General features: G+C 43.0%; 1 protein-coding gene across 4 annotated transcripts; it reads left to right on the top strand.

Annotated features, from left to right (window-relative positions):
• The first annotated feature begins 61 nt into the window (after positions 1-61).
• On the top strand, positions 62-17,883 carry SNRPA (small nuclear ribonucleoprotein polypeptide A). 4 transcript variants are annotated; one of them, XM_030219498.1, is made up of 7 exons: positions 62-135; positions 1,696-1,790; positions 13,873-14,045; positions 14,540-14,713; positions 15,007-15,171; positions 15,326-15,414; positions 17,234-17,883. In XM_030219498.1, exons 2-7 carry the CDS (start codon positions 1,718-1,720, stop codon positions 17,391-17,393), a joined length of 834 nt encoding a protein of 277 aa, XP_030075358.1. In that variant the 5' UTR covers positions 62-135; positions 1,696-1,717; the 3' UTR covers positions 17,394-17,883. The 4 variants fall into 4 exon arrangements, with proteins under 4 accessions (XP_030075358.1, XP_030075356.1, XP_030075359.1 ...); XM_030219496.1 differs by having other exon boundaries at positions 135-220; XM_030219499.1 differs by lacking the exon at positions 62-135 and adding an exon at positions 149-224.
• The last annotated feature ends 379 nt before the right edge of the window (positions 17,884-18,262 follow it).

Here is an 18,262-nt window from a genome sequence, read left to right on the forward strand (position 1 = left end):
TCCAATCACAACTCAGTCAGTTCCTTTTTTGACCAATCAGCTTCAGTCAATGAAAGGAAGGCGAAAAACGCGGTGCACCGTGCAAATGAGGTTAGATTGAGAGGTGATGCCTGCGTATTCCACCACCAAGACAAGGTTTTTTTTTTCTTTTTTTTGGGGTGGGTAGCAACAAGGAACCAAGGAAGTTTGATTGAGAACCTCCGTGCAAGGAACCTCCTTGGTAGGTAGAAGTAGCTCAATCTAACCTCATTGAAACAATGAGACTCGCGCGCGCGGCCGGAACTTAGTAATCCAGTCTCAGTCGATTGCTAGGAGTGATTGTACGTGGCGTGGGCTGGTTGAGGCCTCTTTTCTTCTAGGAGTATCGTAAGTCATCCGTGGCTGTGAATATGTGTTTAACGCCTAGGATGTACTAAAGCTCTGACCGTGCTCGTGCTACGGGTATTGCTGTGTCGGGGCCTGTTACTTTTGTAGGGGTGAGCCAAGCCAGGTTTTGCTATTGAGTGTTGCGGAATTGTAGTTCCGATTCTCCTTAAAAGTGGTAGAAATTACAAGACCCAGTAATGTTGGTGGGGGTAAAAGCTAAGTTTGGATCTGCCTACTATTGGAGTTGATCCATTTTTATTCCCACTAGTGGGATGGGCTGCTCTGGTTTTCAGGTTATACAGTGCATAGACGTAAACGGTATTCCTGTGGTTCTGATTGCTCCACTTCTTCCCAACTGTCCAGACCGGAGGCTCTTTCTTTTTTACATTGAACAGACAAGATGGATTTTGTGGGCCTTTGTTGTGTTCAATTACTTAGATTTGGTTCACCCCATTGTTAGTTGTAGTTCAAGGCCTGATAACGTTAATTTCCAGCAGATATTAAGTGACTTGCTCAAGGTCACAAACAGGCATATTTTCAAAGCACTTTGGGAGGCTAAGTTCCATAGGTTTCTATGGAACTTTGGGAGGCTAAGTGCTTTGAAAATGAGCCTGAATGAGAGCCAGTAGAACTGGGCTTCCCTAGTTCTACATCCTACTGCTCTAAACAGACAACTCTTCTACTGGATGATGGCCTGCAGCTCTTGAGGGTTTGCACATGAGCTTGACTTTCAGGATAGTCCGAACATCTACAGTGACCAATTAGTCCAGCCAACACTAGAGTCTTCTTTGCTTATCTCCATTGTAGTTAATCATGATCCTCAGAAAATTAGCTGAGATTGGGTGGCAGAGCCGGTGGGGGGAGGTGGGGCTAGTGCTGGGCAAGACTTCTAAGGTCTGTGCCCTGAAAATGGCAGATACAAATCAAGGTAAGGTATACACAAAAAGTAGCACATGAGTTTATCTTGTTGGGCAGACTGGATGGACCGTGCAGGTCTTTTTCTGCTGTCATCTACTATGTTACTATGCTATGTAAGTTAGCTGTCCTGATGAGAGAGGTTTTGATTCCACCTGTTCTTGGTCATTAATTTCAATCTGGTCTTCCAGAGATTTGTACAGTATAAGATCTATGTATGTAAGGGAGATAGTCCATGCAGTTTTGCTTGTGTATTTTCAAGTGGATAGCTTGAAAATTATGATGGTCATAGAAACCTGGTTGAGAACTACTGCTTGAAGTTTTCTCTTGTCATTTTACTCCAGTACCTGACACATACGGGATTAGGTCCATTGTTCGTTCTTAACTTGTCCTCATCTTTATATATTTATACAGGTTCAGCACCCTCATTTAAACCATGGCTGTACCAGATGTTCGTCCCAATCATACCATTTATATCAACAATCTGAATGAGAAGATCAAGAAGGATGGTAGGGCTCTGTGTGGCTTGTGTTTCTCTTCAATGTGCATCTGTTAGGTTAAGATCAATTAGTTGAAATAACTAGTACCCTTGACATAGTAAAAAATCAGACATGTGAATGTTTCATGATGCCTGGATTCCTTTTCCAGTCAAGTAGGAAACTAAAGTGTGTAAAAAAGGCAGTATATATGTATATATATGCCATTGAAATTACTGGATCCTAATTAATGTTCTGTTGATGTCCATGTGGTTTAAATCAGTGGGCTCCAAAAAGGCATTTTGTAGTACTTTTTAAATGCTGGTTCAAAATGTCCTGTTGTTAAAAATATATATAAAAGCTCCAAAAAGCAGTTCTGTAATGGTTCTCTCAAAAACAAAACTAATCCTGTGACTGATGAGACAAGCCAGAGAGGGCTAACAATGTGATTGAATTCTCCCTCCTATCCTCCTTTCCCCCCACTGCACAGTGGCTCCCCAGCTAAGGAGAGAATATAGCACAAAGAAGGGAGACCTTCATAAGGTGTGACAGAGTAGATGAGTGAGTCTCATGCAGGCTTTCCGTGATAAATAAGCCTACAAGTATTACCTAGCACATAACAGCAGAAAGACCACCAGGAAGAGGCTTGTCTCCTGATAACCCTTCTGCAATATCACAAAAAATACTGAGAGAGAAAAAACGCAGACTAAGGAGCTCCATTTACTGTTACCTACCTAGCACTAAGGGATAGGTAGAGTGGGTGGGGGTGGGGGTTCCCATTAGCATGTGGGACTTGTAAAATAACACATGGCTATGTAAGTGCTCCCACATTGTCTGCTTTGTCCAGTTACTTCACACTAATGCAAACACGCTGGCTGGATAACGCTTCTACGCCTATGACGCTCTCCTCCCTGAATATATATATAATATATTTTAAATGCAATTGGTTAGTGCACGGAAAAAGGGAAGTTACTGCAAAATAAGGGCCCCTTTCTCTCTCAATCTAGTTTCTAACCTAGCTGGTCACTTGAGGTATAAGTTTCCTTTGTGAAACCACATTTGAAGGCTTTGCTAAAATTCATATAGACTATATGAAGCTCTCCCCTGATCCATTCTGGTCACTCTGAAACTCAGGTTTGTTTGGGGGCTTGCTTCTGGTAAAATCATGCTGCCTGTAATACATTGGATTCCAGAAATTGTGTACCATCTCCTGTTCTAGCAGTGATTAGATTGTAAGCTCTTTGAGCAGGGACTGTCTTTCTATGTTTGTGCAGCGCTGCGTACGCCTTGTAGCGCTATAGAAATGCTAAATAGTAGTAGTAGATTCCATTCATTTAGTTACCTCCAAAGTCAGACAGACAGACCTGTAATTCATAGCCGCATTCTACTTTTTGTGAAAAGTAACCAACTCCCAACTCCATAGAAGCATTGAAAAGGTCAGACCTCCCTGTAATCCCTTAATCTAGGATGTATTCTGTCCAGTCCCCTGGCTTTTAAATGCATTTAGTTAGCTCCTGATGAATAGTGCCTTCTGAAAACTATTTTGAAGTCTACTTTCCCTTTTCAGTTTGTCTCCTTGTGATCCTGCTCCTGTTCAGTGTTCACTGAGGGAGGGCCAAAAATATTCAGTTTTTTTATTCATTAGCCTCTCCGTATTCCTCCCTCTTCACTTCTGAGCCTCACAATGCTACTTTCTTTGGACTAATCTGTTGGTGATTCTAAATTTGTGTTGTGGGTTATTCTCATCTATCAGTAGGTGGCAATAGAGGGAACAGAATTGTGCTCTGCTATATAAGGAAGTATGCAGCTGCTCCAATTTAGTATCTTGCTATATCCAGCAGGTGTTACATCATGGTTGTATGTGTAGCTTCTGGGATTATTTTGGAGACATTTACTCTTGATCTAGTATAACTAGATGCAGTTGAGCGGGGAGTAAAAGACCGGGTGCTTAGTCTTTTTAGGAATCAACTCAGTGGTTCTGGGTCTCTCCCCACCCCTCAATTGCACTTACCCACCTTTTTAACTTCTATTGTCCTACCACTTTAAGAGAGAGAAAAAAGGAGACAGCTATGCTTAAACAGTGGTGGCTCTTTAAGGGGGATAATTTTCTGCCTGTATACTCTGTGGCTAAAGCATCTCTCTACAGAGAAGCCTTCAGTGCATTTTGTCTGATTTTCCTTGGCACTGTATAAGGAGTTTTCAGTGGTGCTGATGAGTACTTAGCTCTATCTTTATGGCCACATTTCATTCTCAATCTCTCACTCTGCAGTATGGCAGTGCAAATAGTTAAACAGTACTTCTGGTAAGGTGCTAGGAAGACGGTGTTGGGTTAGTACGCCACTTGTCTTGGTTCTGGTGCTATTCATCTACTCTGTGAAACTCCTGTCATTCTCATGAACAGGTTTTCACCTCTTTAGACAGCACAGGACCGGCAGTCATGTTGGTTGCCCGCGGGTCTCGGTGCTTCAGAGGGCATGCTTCCTGCATTGCATCCCTACTTAGTGGACACATTCAGAGGCTCGGCTCCTTGATGATACTGTAGGTCATCCTCCTGAGGCTTCTTTGTACTTTGTTAAAAAGAGCTCGGTGCATTGATGATTTCTCTCCTCTTCAGGAGGATTTGATGGCTCAGTAGAGAAGATTAGATCATCCTCCAGAGTTGGATTTGGACTTTTTGCCTCCGATTCCTCACTGTGAGCCTGCTATGTCTGTGGTTTCAACTCCTTCAGATATTGAGGACTTGGTTGAGGAGGAGAAGCTTCCAGGATAGCAAGGTGCTGATCCAATGGAAGCAAGTATGTTTTGCAAGGAAGGAACTCCCTTCCTTTTATCACTAGGGCTCTGGAGGTCCTAAATATTTCTACCCCAGTATCTGAGTGCCACATCTTCCGACTATATTATAGCAAATACCAAGAAGTCACCTAAAGTATTTCTGGTATATGAGGTAATGTATGTGCTGCTTAACACAGTGGAATACCACAGATGTCAGCCTTAAGTGGCTCAAGCCATGTCAAATTTGTGTCCTATTCTGGAAGAATTAGAGAAGCTTAAGCTTCTTAGAGTAGAATCCCTTGTGATAGCAGTAAACAAAATTATTCCAGTTGAAGATGGAACTACTCTCCAGATGTCCAAGACAAAAGATCGGAAGCAGCTGTGAGGCTGATCTTGAGTTAGCTTTTCCATCTCATTGCCAGGAGGGCTATGGAAAAGAGTATACGTCTGTCAAGTTCTTGGACATTCGTTGGGTCCTTTGAAATACCTGAAGGTTACCAATGAATTTAATAAGTCGCACCATATTTTTGTCGTCCTTGTGGGTCCCAAGAAAAGACTTCCTCCTCTAAAGCTACCGTAGCTTGGGTGAAAAAAAGTGTTTTTCTTAGCTTATGTGCTGGTGGGCAAGTGTCAGCCTTGGGTTTTAAAGGCAGGCTCTACTAGAATGAGCAGGTATTAATTTCTCCTTCCTTAGCATTATCAACAGATCAGTCCAGAAGCCTGTACCCTCCCGCCCGTTTTCTATTTCTGTTGATGGCTCTCTCATTCTCCCTGTCTCCTCAGCTCGAAACCTTGGGGTCATCTTTGACTCTTCTCTCTCCTTCTCTGCTCATATCCAGCAGATCGCCAAGAACCTGTCGTTTCTTTCTTTACAACATCCGTAAAATCCGCCGCTTTCTTTCCGAGCACTCTACCAAAACCCTCATCCACACCCTTGTCACCTCTCGTTTAGACTACTGCAATCTGCTTCTTGCTGGCCTCCCACTTAGTCACCTCTCCCCTCTCCAATCGGTTCAAAACTCTGCTGCCCGTCTCATCTTTCGCCAGGGTCGCTTTACTCATACTACCCCTCTCCTCAAGTCGCTTCACTGGCTCCCTATCCGTTTTCGCATCCTGTTCAAACTTCTTCTTCTAACCTATAAATGTACTCACTCTGCTGCTCCCCAGTATCTCTCCACACTCGTCCTTCCCTACACCCCTTCCCGTGCACTCCGCTCCATGGATAAATCCTTCTTATCTGTTCCCTTCTCCACTACTGCCAACTCCAGACTTCGCGCCTTCTGTGTCGCTGCACCCTACGCCTGGAATAAACTTCCTGAGCCCCTACGTCTTGCCCCATCCTTGGCCACCTTTAAATCTAGACTGAAAGCCCACCTCTTTAACATTGCTTTTGACTCGTAACCACTTGTATCCACTCGCCTCCATCTACCCTCCTCTCCTCTTTCCTCTACACATTGATTGATTTTGTTTACTTTATTTTTTGTCTACTAGATTGTAAGCTCTTTGAGCAGGGACTGTCTTCTATGTTTGTGCAGCGCTGCGGACACCTTGTAGCGCTATAGAAATGCTAAATAGTAGTAGTAGTAGTACCTTCTTTGTCTTCATGATTTTTACAGTGTTGTCTTGCTTCAGCTCTCAAGACTTCCCTCTCAGTTCTTCAAGTTGAACAGTTCTTCGCTTTTTTATTTATTTTTTGTTTTTAAGGAGGTAGGAGGAGTTTCTGAAACGGCATTATACCACTTCTTTATTGAAATACTGAATTGGAGCAGCTGCACAGTTCCCTATATGGCAAAGCACAATTCTGTTCTTTTATCTCCACCTTCTGGTAGATGGGCATAACATGTGAGTTCTAGACTGATCTATTGGGACTAATGAGAAGAAAATTAGTAAGATGGACCTAATTTCTCCTTTGTTTTCCTCCTGTAACTAACACATCTTGACTTCAGTTTCACCATAATAGCAATTTTTGTTTCCATTAAAGCATCTCCTGATTGCATTCCCAACTTTTCCAGATGATGCTTGTCTTTTCTTTTTCTTCTGCTGCATCTTGCTGTTTATGAACAACTAATCTTTTCTACTTGCCGTTCATTTACTTAAGTTTCTTGCCTCTACATTAACTCTCTTCAGTTTTGCCCCCTTCCCCTGTCTTTCCCCATTTAACAACCTCGTTGAGGTACCCCTCCAAATAAAGGGCAAAGAGGAGAACAAGAGGGTGCATCCATAGGACTGAGCGGATAGAAAAGATTGAAGTGGAAATGGGTAGGGTACTGTAATTGGGGGTGCTAATCCATCCATGGGACTGTCGTACATCAGGATCTGACTCGCTGATCCATGGAGATACACATTTTCCAGGGTTATTACCCATTTTGTACACATCAGGTCTGGTATTAGCCCTTTCTTTATGGTTTTTATCATCACTTGCAGGAACAGATTTCTGCTTTTAGATGATAACAGCTGGGATGACAGTGTTAAAGTTGCCTAAGCAATTGAACTTTCCTTAGCGTCCTTCCGGACCGGACCAGGATTGGACTCTTGGGTTGTGCTCGCCTACCAGCAGGTGGAGACTGAGAAAAACTTGTGACTCTGGAGAGCCAATAAGAGCCCTGGTCATGTGTCCCTAGCCTCAGTATTTTCTCAGTCTTCCAGCAGGTAGGAAGCGAGCCCATTAGTCTCTCTCTTTATCTTTCTCTTTTAGAGGTTAATAATAAGAACAACAATGCTACCTCTTCTTCTGTGCCTAGGAATTATCTGTTAGACGCTGGTCAGGTAGGGATTTCTTTTCCTTTCTTTCTTTTACAGCCTCTGGGGGTGTTAAACTCGGGGTGCCCCCAGGTCCCTCCCCCCTTCCTCCCCATCTCCCATACGTAGCTGGGAAGGGCTACCCTTTGTTTAGAAAGGAGTATGCCTCTGGGAGAGGCAGCCACTCTAGAAAGTCCCACATTTTTAACCAGCAAGCTCAGTTGTTTATAAAAAAAAAAACAGACTGCTATTTTATTTCTCTTCAGCACTGTTCTTTTCTAGCCCGGCTGTATTGTTTGGCCATTTTTAATAGGCAGCCATTTGTTACTCTAAAGGAATTAAAAGAGAACGAAATTAAGACAAGAAGCTTTTTCTTTCTCCAGACTTTTGCTGGCAGCTCTTTCTTAGCTCAGCTTTTAAAATATATATATATGTATATATGTGTGTGTGTGTGTATATATGTGTGTATATATATATATATATATATATGTGTGTGTGTGTATATATATAGATATATGGATGTATATGGATATATTTATATATTAATACTAGCAAATTATTCAGCGTCTGTGTCTTTAAAGGGGCGATTTTTCTCTTCACAATTTTCCTCCGTTTTCTTATGTATAAAAAAAAAAAGGCGCGAATCGCTTAGGCGCGGGCACGCTCTCCTCCGATCTGTCGACAAAGCTCATGTTGAGACGTGCTGTTTATCAGCGTCGGAGGAGAGGCTAAAGTTTTTGCTAGGTAACGGGTGTACCTGTTCCTCTTCCTCTACCAGCGTCACCGATTTCCTGCTTCGTCGTCTCCATGTTTTTTCTTCTTCGATCCTCGTTCTTTTTTACTTTTGGCGCGACAGGACGCCATTTTTGAATGCAGCGGCAGTTTCATTTCCGCGGAAGTGTTGCTTTTATTATGCTTTAGTTTCGACACTGTAGAAGAACGGAGATATTGTTTCTGGGATAGTCTGGAGATTTGCAGCAGAGGGGTGTTTCCCTCGGAGTCTTTTTCTTCTAAAGACTTTCAGCTTCAGTTCCTATTCTCTCTATGTAAGGTATTCAGTGCTGCGTGTGTCTGGTTCCGCTATTCATATCTTAAAAATAATATTTTGATTGTTCCTTATGCTTTTATTCTTAGGTGGCCCCTAAAGGGGATGACTGTATGTTTTGGTTTACTACTACTTACGCAGTGCTGTACAAATGAACATGAGACAGTCCCCGCTCGACAGAGCTTGCAATCTAAATTGGACAGATGAAACAGACTGCATTTGGACAGTCTGTTTGCCTTTTGGCGGTGCGTAGCTAGTGCACGTGGCGGATTTCCTTCTTAGTATGTTTGCTTTATCTAATCTCAGGTATCCTAAATTTTTCCTTAGGCATGGTGGCAGTCAGGCATTCATTTAGCTGCACTTTCTATTTAAAAAAAAAACAACAAACCAGCTGCAGTGTGGTGCAATTGTTTTTTTTTTCAGAGCTATTTCTGTAAGATGTGTCTGTGTGTGTGTATATGTATATATATATATATATATATATGTATATATATATATATATATGTATGTATAGTAGTACTGCCACACTGGAAAAGGGCCTAGAGTCCATCGAGTCCAGCTCCCTAGCTACGAAAGCGGTAAATCCAGGCCAAGGGTGTCTGGTAAGCTTCCTAAACGTTCAAACATTCTATAGAAAACAAATCATTTATACATTTGGTTCAATTCAGTTTCCCGTGAATTGGCGTCAAGCGCTCTGGGATATTTATTTATTTATTTGTTGCCATTGTATCCCATGTTCCATTACATCATGCATGATGAAAATATATAGGAGATTATACATTTAGTATTGCATAAGGACCTTGGGAGTCATTAAGTGGCAAAGAAAGTATACTTTTAGTGTGGCATAGGATTTTGGATGTTTCTTCTGATATCATATGAGTTTCACGGGTATATTGTGTAACTGCAGCGGCTGGCAGTTTATCTGGACCTTCAGTCAAGTCTGCATTAAATATAGCATTGACAGATTGTACACATTCTGTTTTTTTTGCCCAGTATGCCCTTTCATAGCATCTACTATCTTTTTCTCTTGCTTACAGACCTTATGTTCTTGTCTCAAGCTTTCTTGGAGTCAGATACAGTCTTGTATTCTCCACCTTCACCAGAAAGGCTATGGCACAAATTCACCACCTTTTTCCGTTTATAATATTTTTCCTTTCTTTTTTCTTTCTTTTCGTGCTCTGCTCTCTCACTCCAGAGCTTCTTTTCATTTGGAAGGGGATTTTGTTTTCACTTCCTGGGCATTTTTGCCATCACTACGTTGGGCCCAATACAGGTTGTAATTACCACATTCTTCTCTATGGGGTGTGGGTCCGTATATCTCACTATGGCAGGAGAAAAGACCATGATACGAGGATGATGGCAGGGTCCACATTACCAGTTTTATTGCCCTGCTCTTTCGCAGCGGCGCTCATGAAACAAGGGCTCCTCGTTTCATCCTTTCCTGGACGACCGGTTCATGACAGAACGTCTTATTGGCGGAGTTGTCATGTCACGCACAGGGGGGTGCATTTTTCTGCTGACTCTAGGTTGGGTGGTGAATGTTGCCAGGTTTATCATTTCTTCTCTCCTTTGATTTCTCTTGTGATCTCATTAGATTTCATTACATATCTCTGCTTTTCTCTCTTTGTTTAGTCAAGCTGGAGCAGAGTATTCTGTCTTCTCTACATGCATCCCACTTTCTGTTTCTAGCGCCCATGAAGGAATTTTTCTTCATTATATTTCGAGTCTCAGTAGTCTCCTTTGGCAACTTTTCACTTCTTCAATGTCATGGACATGGGAATATTTGTCTAACTCTGGGAGAGTGTTTTTTCTTTCCCTACTGGAAAGCGAGGTGGTGAGAGTCTGACGGACAATGCCTTAACAGTAGCTTAGGTCATTTGTCAAAGTACAATGAAGAATCTACTCTTCACATGGCATGTGGTTGGATTAAAAAAAAAAACCGCATTGTGTGTATTTTTTCTCTTGGATTTCACTCTACTTTCAGGGGAAGAGACTCGCATCTTCTGGGCTTTGTCAGCGGATAGTACCTTAATGGGATGTCCCTCTTCTACAACTTTTTGTTTTCGTTTTGACCTCACGTATGCTTCGCTTAGTCTCTTGCTGCAAAGACAACGGCAGGAGTACATGTCCTCTGGCAGCAGGGATCTTACGGTCTTCTTCTTTATCTTTTTCCTCGATATTTTCTCTTGGGTTATGACTTTCTTTACATCTCTTTGATATTCTCTCACCTCTCATATATTCCCTCCTATCTGGTTATTTTTCTCGGATGGAATCCCTCAGTTGCCTATGTAGTCTTTAGAGTGCAGCACTCTGGTCTCCTGGTTGAGATTGAGCATCCTCTCTGTAGGTATGTCTCGAGAATATAGACAGTGGACAATTTTTCTACATAGGTACATGTGTATTACCACACTCAGGAAAAGGTCAAATGTCCCATCGAGCCCAAAGGGCACCTGCCTAGATTCCTAAACGGACAATCTTTCTATACATGTTATTCCTAGAACTGTGTAGTGGTTTATGGAATTCAATATGATAAAAGGTATTAATGAGGGTATTAACAAGTGTCTACATTGCATTTCAGTTATTCACGTTTCCTCTAATTGGTGTTTGCGGCAAGAATTTCAGGTGATCTGCTTGCAGAGGCAGCAGGTACAGATGATTGTTCTATCTCATTTCAGTTGCGCTCTGAGATATGTTTTTTCCATATTCTGTAACTGCAGCGGTTGGCACTTTATTTGCACCTTTAGTCAGCTTGGCGGCAGGGATTTAGATGCTTTCTTCTCCTGCATAGCATTTTAGGCTATGATAATTTATTGAATTGTACTCTTGTTTTCACCTTTTTAGTTTCAGGTGATCAGGTGCTTTCTCTCTGTCAGTTTTTTCTTTCTTCCAATCTGCTGTTAGGTCGGCTAGGATATCTGTAGGAGTGGTAGTTCAGTATTCCTGTTGCCATTTTTCTCAGCTGAGGTGGATTCTTGGCAGATTTTTTGTTTCAAGGCGGCTCTGCCTTTAGCTTTGCAATCTTTCTTTCAGCAGTTTTTCTCTTTCTAGAGTCTCCCTGTCCTTCGCGCTGCACAGCTAGTGCGGTAGGTAGGGGACAATAGTCATCGTCGCTTGGACTTGTTTCTTTTTTGTTTTGTAGTCATCCTATTTGGTTTGTTGGCGGCTCTTGGAGTCTGTTTTCAGGTACTCCTCCGCGTTCTCAATGCCATTCCCTCCCGTAACATTACTGCTTTGGTACTTCCCAAGAGTCCAATCCTGGTCCGGTCCGGAGGTACGCTAAGGAAGGAGAAATTAGACCTTACCTGCTAATTTGCTTTCCTTTAGTCCCTCCGGACCGGACCAGGCCCCTCCCATGTTTTGTCATTTTTTTCAGCAGAATAGTAAAATAAATAAATAGATAATTAAAAAAAAAACCCAACAATAACAAGCTTGTATATTTAGCATTTTCAGTGACCCATGCCACATCTCTAGTTGGAGTTGCGGGTGGGTTCCGTTGCTGCTATATATGTGTACGTATGTATGTATGTATCTATACAACTTAAGTGAGCCATACCACTTCTCTGGTGAGAGTTGCTGGTGAGCTATTATACAAGTGGGCCATACCACTTCTCTGGTGAGAGTTGCTGGTGACCCATACTTCAAGTGAGTCATACCTCTTCTCTGGTGGGAGCTGCGGGTGAAGTATGATACAAGTGGCCTATACCACTTCTCTGGGGACAGTTGCTGGTGATCTATACTACAAGTGGGTTATACCTCTTCTCTAGTGCTGGTGAGCTAGAATATGAGTGAGCCATACCACTTCTCTGGTGAGAGTTGCTGGTGAGCTATAATACAAGTGGCCTATACCACTTTGCTGGTGAGCTATAATACAAGTGAGCCCTACCACTTCTCTGGTGAGAGTTGTTGGTGAGCTCTAATACAAAAGGGGCCATACTGCTTCTCTGGTGAGAGTTGCTGGTGAGCTCTAGTACTCGGCTTTGACGAGGAATTTGTGGCTGCTAGGATTCCATACGGCACAGAAGGTTTCTCTCTTTCTTTTCTGCTTTGTTAGTCAAATACTGAGGCTAGGGTCACATGACCAGGGCTCTTATTGGCTCTCCAGAGTCACAAGTTTTTCTCAGTCTCCACCTGCTGGTAGGCGAGCACAACCCAAGAGTCCAATCCTGGTCCGGTCCGGAGGGACTAAAGGAAAGCAAATTAGCAGGTAAGGTCTAATTTCTCCTTCACTTTCACTGCAAATCTGAATCTTTATTTAGATTTGCTCACACCTTTTTTCAGTAGTAACTTTATTAAAACGCTCTTAAATCTAGTTGCAGATGGTGTGTATATTACATTAATAAAATGTCAATCCTGCAGATTTGGTTGCTTATAGGTATAGATATATTAGGGCTGCATGTCAATTGCTGTTATCACTGCGGTTAACATGTTTTTATTGCAATTATGCTACAATGTCTCCCAGCATATTTCCCACTCGGCATGTTTCATCGCTTCCCCCCCCCCCCCCCCCACCTCCCTTTGGTAAAGCAATGTTGCCTTGGATCCTGTAACCTTAATGATATTGGTCCTTTTAATCATTTGATTAATCAAAATGCAGCCCAGATGTAGATATAAATATAATCATTTCTTTTCTGTAGGTCAGTATAGCTATTCCAGTCATGAGACTCCATCAGTTGCATCTCTAACTACTGTGGACAATAATATACACATCTTTCCAAATATTGCCCTTGGAGTGGTTCCTAGCCACATAATTATATGAACAAGCAAGAGTCAATCACCTTTGCCAATAACATTAAATTGGCCACTAGATCACCCTCTTTCTCATTGGGATCTAGCCATAAAAGGTCACAAGGAAGCACTTTATCAGTCCAGTGGAGGGTGAGGAAAGGGGGTTGGGAGATATCCAGTATACATAGTGTGTGTTATCTCTAAGAATCACTCAAATTAGAGAACCATCTCTTTGAGTCCATTGCTGCAAAAGTTTGCTCATTAGGTGGTAACTGTGCAGAATAGAATGTATCAAAGACCATTAGGAAAATATTCCGTTCTATGTTGTGGTCTGTACCTGACGGAGGAAGAAATTGGTTTATAGATTTCATTCTTACTCTGCAAGTAAAAGGCTGTCCTTATCTGTACCGCAGTGCTGTATCCATGGTTGGTAAGCGATTAAACATTTGATTTGATGCTTTAAGGGCAAATAGTAGCCTCTCTGCTGGATAATACATTAATCGTGTTACTGCATCCAAGGGGTAATGCTGTTACAAACTGAACTCTCCTGGTGTTAGTGTTGGGTGTATAGTGTTATTTTTGTGATTTGCGGGAGGACTGGGGTATCCTGCTATGACTGCTTTTGATTTGAGCTTTTGTAGTGGAGGGGTACAATCTCTTAGCCTTGAGTGTTTCATTAAACGTGCTGTAATTTTAAGTAGGAAGGTGTCTTCTACCAGCCACTGCCCTTCACTGTATAGACAGAATAACATTTTCAGATTTGACGTAAGGGTCTTTCCATTTTTTTCCCTGTAAATTTATGGGGCTTTTATTTTTATTTTTTTTTATTCCCAGAGCTCAAGAAGTCCCTCTATGCCATTTTCTCCCAGTTTGGTCAGATCCTGGATATCTTGGTGTCTCGGAGTTTGAAGATGAGGGGTCAGGCATTTGTCATTTTCAAAGAAATAACAAGTGCAACCAATGCCCTGAGGTCTATGCAAGGTTTTCCCTTCTACGACAAGCCTATGGTGAGCAGTGGGGTGGGTGGCTTCTCGGAGTGATCAGCCACAATCCCTTAAAGTTCTATAGCTGAAAAACGTCTAATTTAAAAGATTAAGTAGATTGTCCCCAGCCTTGTACAGCTAATGCACAAAATGTTGCAACTATCCAGGGAAGTGGGATTGGTGCAGTCTTCAGGTGAGGGGCTTTGTGTACATTTTCCTTAGGTCCCTTTTACTTCAGGCTTACTACAGTAGGGAGCACTCTTAACACATGAAGCCTGTAGTCATCCAGAGTGAGTCTGGGCCTGCTTCTTGCCCACTCACCGTATTGGTCTTCTGTACTATGCTATCGCCAAACTACAAGGCAGAAACCAGATAGATAGTTTTTGCCCTTAGTTTGCTACTCTAGTTTTTAAGAAATTTGGTGGTTGTTTTTGTGGGATATGTGACTTTTACTGGTGTCCACCTTCTCTTCCAGTGTTCATACTGACTCATGATTTCTTCTAACCTTGTCTTTCCAGAGGATCCAGTATTCCAAGTGTGACTCTGATATCATTGCAAAGATGAAGGGTACCTATGTAGAGCGGGATAGGAAGCGAGAGAAGAGGAAGGTGAAAGGGCCAGAGATGACTGTCAAGAAGACCATTCCTGGGGCTCCTGGCCCAGTGGTGGGTGCTGTCCCAGGACCCATGCCTGTGAGTATTGGCAGCATATGTCTGTTAATTATGGTGGAAGTGACATTTGCCCGAGTATGTCGGTCACCCTGTTCCCATGAAACAGTAGTTTACCATCAGCAGCACCCTTAGAATTTTACCCACAGACCTTAGTTTTAGAAATTCTGTAGGCTGATTTCATGCATTTTCTCTGCCTATCAGTCTTAGTAAATCTTTGAAGTTATTATTGTTTAAGAGGAGGTGCCCCATAGGATACTGGCTGTGGTATGTTGATTGTGCCACTGTGCTGGTCTCAGTCTTTCCTTGTTTCGCAGGGTATACCCCCAATGTCTCAGGCTCCACGTATGATGCACATGCCAGGACAGCCCCCATACATGTCTCATGGAATGATGCCTATGCCAGGCATGGCTCCTGGACAAATGATGGGTGGTGGCATGCCCCCTGGACAGATGATGCCCGGTCAGATGGCTCCTTCCCAGGTAAGTCCTTATGCAAGAATTGCTGCAGATGCTAAAAATCAAATGAGATCAAGGCTTGACCTGTGGGTCTTGGGAATAAAGCCCAGAAATTGGCAGATAAGGGAACATATATTTTGTAGAAACTTTTCACAAAGCTGCTTCTGTTTTCTTGCAGGTATCGGAGAATCCACCAAATCATATCCTCTTCCTTACCAACCTGCCGGAGGAGACCAACGAGCTGATGTTGTCAATGCTGTTCAACCAGTGAGTACAGGGAGTGGCACAGTGCTACAGCCTGAGCACCAGGCTTAACTCCTTTGACCTCATCCCTTTGCCCTCCTTTCGTTCTCCTCATACTACTAGATTTGCCTTTTTTTTTATTTCACACTTCTTGGGAACCTCTGCACCTTTGTATAGCTGAATTTCACCTAAGTTTTAGAAGTTGTCTTTTGGAATTCCTATATCAGATTCAGATTTTTCTTCGCATTTTACCTGCATTTTTTCCTTTTTACATCCAAGCAGAGAATCTAACACTAGAAGATTAGAATGAAGAAAATGGAACCATGAGTCCAAAATTCAGAATAGAATGCTAAGTTCTTAAACTTGCCCTCTATTTTCAACTGAATGTTCACTTAAATTGAAAGCATAAAACCTCTTTAGGCTCCTAAATTATTAGGCTTGCCATTTGTTTGCCTAGAATTAGAAACCCAACGTTGAAAATCAGTGCCACCTTAAATTGCTTCTGTTGCCGTCTGCTACTAGGAGCATAAATTTAGGAACTTAGTCCTAGTAAATCTTCAAAGGCCAATTTGGCAGCCTAACTCTGGGGCCAATGCACAAAGGCACCCGTTAAATATGAGTGCCGCAGGAAATGTTACCAAGTTGCAAACAGCGACCAGTGCACAAAGGGGATCGCATGCAGATGAGATGCAGGGGCCCCCCCTTTGTGTATCGGTCGCTGTTTGCAACTCGGTAACTTGCACAGACAGCACCCTGTCAGTACCTGTCACTGGACCACCATGGAGGCTTTTTTATTTTTGAGTTGAGTGTGGGGTCTCCAGGGCCCCCCCCCCCCCCCGCCCAACTCAAAAAACAAATTCTGTAGTGGTCTAGTGAACCCTTCCACCTCCAAACAATCCCTGGTGGTCAGTGGACCCCTCCCAGTGCATCCCAGGATACACTGGGAAGGTGCTGTGCGTCGCCGTCTCCATTTTGTTTTTGGCAGACCACAGGGAGGAAGCAGTCCTCCTGCCTACAACCTTTACGGTATATGGGGGGGGGGGGGGGGGGTGGAGTGAAGGATTCTCACTAGACAACCAGTTCTTGCCACTAGGGTTTTCAGCCTGGGGCCCTTCGGGATGGTAGAGGTTGGTCTTGATGGGTGGGAGGGGTATGGCCAGGAGAGGGACCAACGGGTATTTTTGTGTGATCCAGGGGTGGTCTGGTGTGTGTCCATGCACTGACACCTATCATGGGTAGCAGTCTGCTTCCATGATATAGTGCAAGCAGACTGCTCCCATAACAACAGCTCCAGACTGTCGTTAATTTCTGCACATTATAGGGTAGTTGTGCAGTGCATGGAAATGACTGTGCATAGCTCAGAAAGCTCATTTAAATACTAATGAGCTTGTAATAATGTTTGCGTAGGGTTCAGTGGCTGCTAACGGCACACGTTGGAGCCACAGAAAACCCCTTTGTGCATTACACGCTAGGCATTTGCTTTAGACTACCATCGTGACTACTCTGTGAGGAGCCTAAGCCTTTCGAACATCTACCTTTGTGGGGGGTTTTTTTTTTTGTTTTTTTTTTTTTAAATCATTGGGGATAACCAGTCATGATTCAAATACAGATCGCATCAGTTTCTGATGTATCCTGTAGATGATGTTGGCCAGATTAGATTTAAATGTGGTGTATGCCCTGGACACACATTTACATAGCTGGCTGCTGCAGGTTACACAGTGGGAGGAGACAGAACAGGCATGGCACCAGTTTGCATAGATTCAGCAGGGGATTTTTAGCTTGGTAGAGGCTGTGGATGGCTAATGTTTGATGTGCTCTGAAACACTGTACTATTGTCCCCCAGGTTCCCAGGGTTCAAGGAGGTGCGTCTGGTCCCTGGCCGGCATGACATTGCTTTTGTGGAGTTTGAAGATGATGTACAGGCGGGAGCAGCACGAGAGGCCTTGCAGGGCTTCAAGATCACACAGTCCAATGCTATGAAGATCTCCTTTGCCAAGAAATAGAAGCTTTGGCTTTCTTTGAAAGCCCTAGCGAACTTTACCTCCCAGGTCGAAGCAGTTGCCTATGTTAAGACAGTGTAATTGTAGGGGGTAAAGTGGGGGCAGTCTATAGGAGGTAAGTGTTTTGGGGGGGGGGGAGGGGAGGAGAACACGTATGCAGGATTTGTGCAGTAATGGTTCGTAAAGAGAGCAGAGCCATACCCCTTGTCCTCTGGGGATGGCAACATGGTAAGTTCCTGGTTCGCTGTGTGTGCGGAGCAGCCAAAACCTCAACAGCAGCTATACCTGTGTACTGGTTGGGCTTGTGTGACTGGTTTAGGTAGCAGCCTTTTTAGCTTTTTTGTTTGTATTTTTTTGTTTTTGTATTTTCTTTTAATATGTTTACATTGGAGATATTTTTTTAAACTGTTCTTGAAAAGCATTGCACCCAGAGTCTGTTGTAGACAGCTGCACCTGGTGCTTCTCTCCACTAATAAATGTTTCATAAATTCCACAGTCTGTCTTGTGTCCGTCAGTAAGCCTCAGTTCTAGTCTGAAAGAGGCCATGTGTTTTCCTTCTTGCTTTGAAATGGGTACAGAAATGGGGTGGGTTTTTTTTTTTTGCTTTTGCCTAACACAGGGACATTTGTTCTCCTTCACCTTGGAGGTCATTTCCTGTTTCCACAGGAAATATTTTGAATAATTTGTCTGAAGTGGAAAAACACTTTAAATACCCACAATGGTACTGGAACACTATTTCTAGAAAAGCTGCTTGGCCGGGAGAAATAATGGCTTTGGTTGTGTCACAAAGTACAAATCTCTTTTCCGCTTGTGAAAAGCGAGGGGGGGGGGGGGCTCGGAGGAAATACTATGTCTTACTGAAAGTGATGCCT

The sequence above is a fragment of the Microcaecilia unicolor genome, chromosome 11 (genome assembly GCF_901765095.1).
Source record: "Microcaecilia unicolor chromosome 11, aMicUni1.1, whole genome shotgun sequence".
Classification (NCBI taxonomy): domain Eukaryota; kingdom Metazoa; phylum Chordata; class Amphibia; order Gymnophiona; family Siphonopidae; genus Microcaecilia; species Microcaecilia unicolor.